The sequence below is a fragment of the Ursus maritimus genome, unplaced genomic scaffold (genome assembly GCF_017311325.1).
Source record: "Ursus maritimus isolate PB19 unplaced genomic scaffold, ASM1731132v1 scaffold_24, whole genome shotgun sequence".
In the NCBI taxonomy this organism is placed as follows: Eukaryota; Metazoa; Chordata; class Mammalia; order Carnivora; family Ursidae; genus Ursus; species Ursus maritimus.
In genome coordinates, this window is record NW_024424897.1 from 24,453,154 (window position 1) to 24,461,750 (window position 8,597).

Genomic DNA, 8,597 nt, shown 5'->3' on the forward strand with positions numbered 1-8,597 from the left:
GTGGTGGAGACCCACTGACGCTGGCCCCATCCCCGAAGCTCAGCCCCTGGAGCTGTCGTACCTGTGGCTTCTCCGGAGATTTGGGGGTGACTGCGGACAAGTCTGCTGACTAACGCGGTGGGTTAGAGATGCTTCTGACCGGGGAGGTGGGGCTGGGGGCAGTAGTGCGGCCCCCGGAGCGGCGAGGCGTGAGCTCCGACCCGGGCTGAGGAGAGTGTCCCCCCACCCCAATAGAGAAGAGGCGAGGGAAGAGGGCAGCTGGGCGCGGAGGGCCTGGGGGCTCGGGAAGGTAGAGCCCGCGCAGAGCCGGCCGCCCGCAGCCCTGCGGCTCTTGCCTCGCCTCGCCGCGGGGCTGCTGTCTGCGGGCTGGCTCTGCAGCGCGGCGGTCCGAGTTTCTTCCTGGGCGCGGCGGTAGAGTGCTGAAACCAGAGCGCGTCCCGGCGGCTGGGCTGGCGGCCGCGCCGGTAATGGAGGCACTTTGTCATTCAGACGTCTGTAACCGGAGCCGCCGGGCTGGCTAATGCGCCTAATAGGGATGCAACGAGGGCAGCAAATGGGAGGACTCAGGAGCCCCGGCGGGGAGGCAGCTCCGGGATGGAAGGGGTCTCCACCCCCTGTACCGGCCGGGCCCATTCACGAGCCTAGATTCTTCCCGGACGGGATGGGGAGGAATAATAAAATTGGCTGAGGAGCCTACTATGTGCCACACACTGCCCTGGGTAATTTCTCTTGTGTCATTTAATCTTTATAAGATCCCTGCAGAGTAAATCTAGTTATTCCCATTTTACAGTTGAGGAGTTGAACCTCCAGACTTTTGGGGCATGAAACAGGCTTCCTTCCCCCAGTCCCTGGTGGTGGCGCCCTTGTTGGAACCCAGAATGCTTGGCTTGGAGTTTATTCTGTCCTCTGTGTCCCGGTCTCTCCTCCCCCACCCCCGCCCCAGCCTTCTAGTTCTAGATCACGGAGGGGCAGGAGGACCTCAACCATCACTAGCCTTGAATATGATCTGTGTCCTATGTCCTTGGCGCCACAAATTTGGAACTGAGCCCCTTCTCCCCACCCATAGTCCCCAGGCCCTCTCAAAGTCTTCAGGCAGCCTCAGCATCAGTAATTAGCTCATCTCCTACCCCAAATTCAACTGCTATCTAAAGGAGTAAAGCGCATGTGCCAGCTTCTCCCGGGTTTGCAATGACCTCAAAAGACCCTCCACATATTTGAAAACTCTCCGACCCCATGGCGGTGGCTAATGGCTCCATTCACCTAAGGAACCCCTTCTCTGAAACTGTTGTGAAGGGTGAGGGCTCATCACGCTGAAGCAGTCATATAGGTTCAAGTGCTTTCAACCATTTTGGTGTGTTTTATTTCTCATGTCAATTTTTTAAATGTTTTAAGGTTTTTAAAAGTCAGTTCATCTAAGGGCTTAATCCTTGTTTTCTGAAAAGACTTGAAATGGCAAGAGGATTGCAAACATTCTCAAAATGTGTTGAAATCATTCCATCAAATTGGAAATGAGTAAGTGTAATCAATGTCGATTTCAGGCACGTGGTTCTACCATTTTGGTAAATTGATCATTTTGGAGCAGGAAGTCTGAGTCCGTGTCATCCCTCCTTGCTTCCCAAGACTGCCGCCCTGGACCAGTAGAGGGTGTGGCAGGGGCCGGCATTAAGCCACTTAGCAGAATTGCCTCTGTGAGCCTCGGTTTCCCCAGCTGTCAGAGAGGAGATGAAGGCAGCTCTCAAGTCCTCCCCTCAGCATCTTGGCTTCTGGAGTAGCCTCGTGGAGTGATTATCTCCTCTCCCTCATGGGACTGTGACTTCCCCAGGCAGGGGTGGGGAGGGTCAGGGACCATGTCTCATTGGAAACTCTTAGTTCAATGCTGAGCAAATAGTTGTTAACTAGTAAATAGTTGTTAATTAATGAACTGCGAGGAGAACAGTTTCCATTCTCCTTTTGGTCCCCGTGCCTTCTTCAGACTCTTCCTGGTGGGTCTTTCTTCATGCCTATCCTGCCCTTCCCTTAGCTAGTTTCCTCTCTTTGGGCCTGACTTCAGCTCTCCTCCCACTGCCTCCCTCGCCAGGCTCAGCAGCTCAGCCTGAGAGGAGCCACTTCTTTGATAAGGAACATTTATTGAACTACTGTATATTGGACAGACTGCATACATTATTTCATGTAATTTTCATGGCAACCCTGAGCAGTCAATATTACCGACCCACGTTTAGGCGGAAAATGCAAGCTTAGGAGACTGGGAATTGCCCCAAAGGGGCAGACTGTCAGAAGCAGGTCTGGGGTGTTTTTGAAGGACACATAATACAAGCCCAGGAAACACACGATCGTAATTCTGGGGCCTGGAGTCCAAATGCAAGACTCAGGAGAAGAGAGAGGACCGCGGTCTGTGGCAGGGAGAGCAGGCCTCGAGGAAGAAGGGCATGCAGGGGCCAGTCGAGTGCCATGGACAGACCCCCTCAGCTCTCCACAGCCCAGCTCTCTGCTGACCTCAGCCAACTGGAACCCAGCCAAAAGCCACACAAAGAGGCAAGAAAGACCTTGGGAAAGAAAACAGAGGGATCCTGAAGTGTATAAACACCTTCTTCAATCTGATGAGGCAGGTACCATCACCCTTATCTGAAGATGAAGAAACTGAGGCAAAGAGAGATTCCAGCCTGTCCCAGATCACCCAGCTCTAAGCCGTGAGCCAGGATTCAGAGCCACGGAGGCCAGCCCACGCTTTCTATTCAGAGAATGGCCCTCCTGGTTCAGCTCCTACCTACACCTTCCTATCCAGCTAGTTACATGGTTTCTACAGATTCAGTTTGACCCACTGAGTTAGAATGGTAGGGGAGGCTGCTCGGATCACAGTCTGGTAGCAGCGAAAATTGACAACTGATATCTTTTTTTTTTTTTAAGATTTTATTCATTTACTTGACAGAGAGAAAGACAGCCAGCAAGAGAGGGAACACAGGCAGGGGAGTGGGAGAGGAAGAAGCAGGTTTCCAGGGAGGAGCTGATGGGGCTAGATCCCAGAACACGATCATGCCCTGAGCCGAAGGCAGACGCTAACGACTGAGCCACCCAGGCACCCCGAAAACTTATATCTTGACAGGAAGGAGGGAGACAGAAACACTAAAATAAATTTAAAAAAAAGGCTGATGGTAGAATTCAGAGACAAAAGTGTGGTGATTTGGGATAAAGAACACAAGGGCTCCAGAATAATCACTGAGTCCCTGAGTCACCGCGAAACGGAGAGGGTATGTTCTAGAATCAGAAGGGTGCAGCCCACGGTTAAAATGAAAACAGTAGGTGATCAGAGCAGCAAATCCTCACCTCTTGGGACATTCGCTATCCAGAAAGTCACCGCTACCCCACACTTCCTGGCTCGGAGTTCTAGATAACTGAGGTCGTACTGTATTTTCACATTCGGCAATCCCATAGATATACTGGTTGGGTACCAGGCGCTGGGGCGACAACAGTCCCATCCTCCGGGAGCTGACGGTGAGGTGGGGGACACTGCAGCGTGTCAGACCAGATGAGCACAGTAAATAGGGGCCACATGTCACAGGGCCACCTGTCTCATCTGGGAGGTGTGGGGGCCACAGGATCACTTTCTTGAAGAAGTGACATTTAAGCATGAGCCCTCAAGGATGAAAAGAAATCCAAACAGACCCTTCTGGAATCTCGCTCTCTCTCCTAGGGAAAAGCTTGCATCTGGGACAGCCCTCGCCCCACCCTCCTGGTTTCTGGTCTGCAGATGTTCCCAGACCCTTGTTCCTACCACCTGGGAGGAGATGGTGGCAAATACCCAAGGACATCCCCTGTGTGCCCGCGCCTCCCTGCTGGTCTCCTGAGGACCACCAGCTGCCTCCTAGACAGATCTGACCTGTCCAACCCTCCTTCCCCAGTTTAAGGATCGGAGGGAAACAGAGTATTTTGGGCATGATCTTGCCAACGGGGAAGCAGAAGAATGTCCAAAAGGACCTTTAACACTCCCCTCTAGTCCCATGACCCCAGAGCCCATACTTCCTCTTGGTACTGAATGGGAACTGCCTGGTCTGAGGCCAGGGAAACAGGCTTTGGAGTTTTATTAGACATGAAGCTTTTTTTTTTTTTTTTTTTTTTTAAGGAACAGAAACATAAAGCAAGTGGGCAGCACTCCCCCCCCCCCCCCCCGCCCCGGGAATCTGGTGCTAAATCGTTCCATCCATGAGCAAAGAGCAAAGATGCCTTGGTGGCAGGAATTTGACTCCCCTTTCCCCTGGTTCCAACGCTGTTCCCACCGGCTGCATGGGGGCGGGGAGTGGAGAGGGCTGGTGCCTGGAAATCAGACTCTGGTGGAGCAGGGCTGCGGCTGGTGAGAGAGGCCACTTCATTATCACTAACAGGCTCCCCTTTCTCCCTGGTTGCTGCCAGACTCTTGCCAATTGGCCGGTTCTTTGCTCTGGCCTGAGTGGTCTCTCTCTCCGTGGGTGAGGAGAGGTGAGGACTCAGAGAGGGAAAGCAGAGCGGGTCAGAACTCCAGGGCACCGTCGGAATTCGAACCCGAGACCCCAATATTGATTATTCTGCTCATTGCATATTTAATAGGTGGAATGGTAGAATGAAGGACCTGGAGGAGGGCCCTGCTAGTCTTTGCTAGAAAAAGGCTTCCCACTGTGGAGACAGAGACGCCTGCAGCTGTGCCTCCCAGTAAGTGGCGTCTGGGCCCGAGTTTAGCTTCCAGTTGCCCCCTTGGCGGGGAGCCCTGCGCCCAAGACCTGTAACCTGTACTGGCCAAAGGCCCACGGCTGGGTCCCAGGCCGCCTTCCCCCTGTGGTGTATCTTCGGGATTCCAGGAGTTGCCGTAACCCCAAGATGAACTCTGTAGAACGTCAGCATCCAGGGCTCTGACCTCACACCCCTGGCAGCCTGCAGGGGCGCACGCTGTCCCCCACTGCCTTTCTTCCCCGCCAGCTTTGATGTGCCTAATGCCTCTGTGGTGAGCTCATCCGGGCCCAGGTGGTTCCAATAGAAGGCTTTAGGAGGGGGTGTTTGATCTCTTGGAAGACACCCCCCTCTCGCTTCTCTCGCCAGTCTGACCTTCTGATCTATCCCCCTGCCCAGGTGTTCCTTGGAGCTGCCAAGGAGGCATGTCCCACGGGCCTGTACACCCACAGCGGGGAGTGCTGCAAAGCCTGCAACCTGGGTGAGGGGGTGGCCCAGCCTTGCGGAGCCAACCAGACCGTGTGTGAGCCCTGCCTGGACAGTGAGTACAGGGGGGCGGTCGGGGGAGGGGCGGGGGGAAAGGGAGGGCACCGGGAGGCGCATGCCCATTAGAAGCCTGACAAGGGCTCTGCCCCCGATCAGGGTTCCCTGCCCACCTCTGTATGGGCGCCGGAATGGGTCTGAGCCAGAATAGGAGGCGAGAAGGGAAGCTGAGAATGGCTGAGGGAAGTATGCTGAGGGAGGAGGGGGACCTCGTGATAGGGATCTGCAGGGGGAGCCCCTTCCCAGCCCCCAGGTGGAGAGGCCTGGTAGGAGAATGTGGCCAGGTGGGAGGAGTAGCTGATGCGAAGACCAGCTAAAAATAGCATCTGCACTGTAAAATCAATGGCTGCCACTTACCCTCCCCGTGTTTGGGGGGAGGGGAGGAGGATCAAATCTGGAAACTGACCTTGGGGGATCCTGGGAGGGTGTGGCTAACCTTCCCCCCAGGCCAGCTGTTCCCCAGCTCTGCCCATGGAAGCGGAGCTTTCCAGAAGTAGCAAGAGTGGGGACTGTCCTCACTGTGGGGTGGTGTCTGATGGGAGAGGGGAGAGGGCTGCTGTGGCCTGTCCTACCTGGGATTTCCTCGGGAAGGGGAGAGAACCCCATCTTCCGGGGCTGCTGCTAAGGGATTCAGAAGGACGGCAGGTCTGCGGTCTCAATTCTGTGTGCTTTTGACCCAGGACTCTCTGTTCCTGCTGGATGCCCCCAGCCTCAGTTGCTGCCTTCAGGCCATGGGCTCAGTGCTCTTCGCCTGCCCAGAACCTTTCCTCCCTGCCTAGGGTCACATCCTGCCTCCTACTTGGCACCTTCCGCCCACCTGGAGGGCGGGTGGGAACCATACCAGATTCTTCTTTAATCATGATGGGAACAAGGGCATAGGAACAGGGAACTCTTCTTCTTCTTCTTCTTCTTTTTTTTACGATTTGTTTATTTGAGAGAGAGAGAGAACACAGAGGGGAGGGGTAGAGGGAGAGAGAGAGAAAATCCTAAGCAGACTCCCCACTGAGCACAGAGCCCAACTCGGGGCTCGATCCCACAACCCCGAGATCATGACCCGAGCCGAAACCAAGAGTCAGACGATTAACCAACTGAGCCACCCAGGTGTCCCAGGAACAGGGAGCTCTGGACCCATCTGCCTAGTCTGAACCCTGGATTCTTCTCTCAACCCCCCTCCCCCAACACACACACACAGCCTATCTACCAGGCAACCCCAACTCCTTGGTATCCCCGGACACACAGTTTTCCTCTCTCCATGCCTGTGGATCCTGGAGCTCCATCCCGCAGGAGACAAAGGCCTGGGCCTCGATGGGGAGGCTAGGCATCCTGTAATGCCTTTACCACCTGGCCATCTGGCCACCTGCCCTGCCCTACCAGGGTTTCCTTCCCAGGACAGGGTTGGCCAACCATTGGCTGTGCTGGGACCTCTCTCATTTCCTAGACTCCTGCCCAGGTCCTCTCCGCCCTGGGCCCTAAGTCTCCCAGGATGGGAACCCACTCCCTTCTGTCAAAGCAAGAGGGGGGTAGAAGAGCCTGGGAGAGGCAGGCTCTGGCATCTCCGGGGAAAGGGAGACAGGAGCTGGACACCAGCTAGGAGGTGGTGGCAGGAGTCCACGCTCCCATTTGCTCCCTCTGTTCCCCTCCCCCGCTCCAGCTGCGTTAACAGGCCGCCTTTATAAGCTCACTTTATGGGATGGAGACCCCGGCGGACTTTCCCTCTATCTTCAAAACGTTTCCACAAGGAAACCCATTAAGCTCCTGCCTTCATTCTCTGCCAAAAAAGCCCACATTTTTCCCACCCCCTAAAACTGTCTCCCAGGAGTTTTCTACTAATTTTCTGTATTTTCCCATGGGCAACCCCCCCATTTCTCTCCCCCTGCAGTGTGACTAAACCCACCCCCCACCCCCGCCACGTGCCAACCAGATAGAACCCTCCTGTTTGTCTAAACTGGACGTCCTGCCTTGGCTGTTTATGTTCGGAAGTCCTTTCTGCAGACTCTATCCCTGCAACCCAAGTTCACCGGACTTGCCGCTGCCCACCCCAGGGAGCCCACCCTTGGTCGGGTCCCTGCGGTGTGCCTAGTGCTTTATGGTCGAATTTCATTCATTCCTCACCGCAACCCTGTGAGTGGAGATATTATTCTCTGTTTTACAGAGAAAGAAAAAAAGCTCAAAGAGGTGACGTGAAACACCCAGAGTCACAGAGCTAATAAGTGGCAGAAGCAGGTTTGGGTCCAGGTCGGCCCTGTTCCTGGGAAGAGAGACACAGGCGGTTCGTTCCTCTGCCAGAACCGGCTGGAAACTGTCTCCTTCCAGGCCCATCCCTGTCTTGTCTTCTCTTCCCCTCAGTTGCTTTCCTTTTCATTTCTCTCTGCTTTCCTTTCTTTACATCTGCTTCTCCATCCGCCCCCCCCACCCGAAGATAATGACTCTGTGCTCCGTCTGGTCTTTTGATTCCTTTAGAAAAGGTTGAGAGCAGAACCCACAATAGGCCTCGATTTCCCTCCAGTGGGATCCTAGACTTTACTTCTGCGTCCACATTCTGAACACTCCTTCCCTGCGTCCACATTCTGAACACTCCTTCCCTGGTTCCCGATTCCTAAATCCTGCTCTTTCTGCCCTTGAAGCAAGGATACATCCTCTTGGAATCAGACTGGCACAGAGTTCTGCACCTGGGAGGTAGGGATGGAGAAGATTTGGCTCTGTGCCTTCCCCCTCCTTGCACACAGAGGAGAGGACCCTGGCATCCCCCAGCGTTCCTCCCCTTATTAGATTAGACCTCACATCCATTAAGAGAGCATGAGTCAAGAGTGAGCTTGGAAATCTCCCCTTTGTGCCACTGGGAAGGGCAGAGGACTATACGGGCAGGTCCTTCTTGCTTTCTAGCTCCAATCCCTCCTGCTGTTACCTCGTCGGGAAGTCCATCCCCACCTTCAAGAGCCAAGCCCTTAAGCAGCGTAGGGTAGCGCCATGGGTGGGAAATTCTGCCGTCTAACCCTGGTCAGGCCACACCTGAGCCCCCACCCGCGCGGAGAGGACTAGAAGGACAGCGGAGGCGGGAGGCTCCCTCGTGAGGGTGAAGGCCCGCCCGTGCCTGGGTAGGGTTCACAGCCCAGCTCTGGCCTGCGGGGAAGGCTGGGTGGGAACCACGCTCAGATTATTCCTTAATCGTGCTGGGAACAAGGGTACAGCGCTGGGAACTCTCTAAAGAGAATTTGCCAAGAAATGTGCGGGGCTCCAGCTGGGTTTCCCCGCGGAGCCTCACAGTCACTGTTTCCAGGCCTAGGGCGCCCGGTGCTCCTGGCCCCCTTCCTCCTTCTCACAGACCCGGGATCCCGAGGGAGGAGGGTCCCACGGGCAGC

General features: G+C 55.2%; 1 protein-coding gene across 1 annotated transcript in view; it reads left to right on the forward strand.

Annotated features, from left to right (window-relative positions):
- The window catches only part of NGFR (nerve growth factor receptor), a 23,889-nt gene that overhangs the window by 6,325 nt on the left and 8,967 nt on the right, over nt 1–8,597 (forward strand). The window contains exon 2 of the mRNA XM_040640793.1: nt 5,095–5,236. Within this exon, the coding sequence (XP_040496727.1) occupies nt 5,095–5,236 (142 nt within the window). The remainder of the gene's footprint in view (nt 1–5,094; nt 5,237–8,597) is intronic.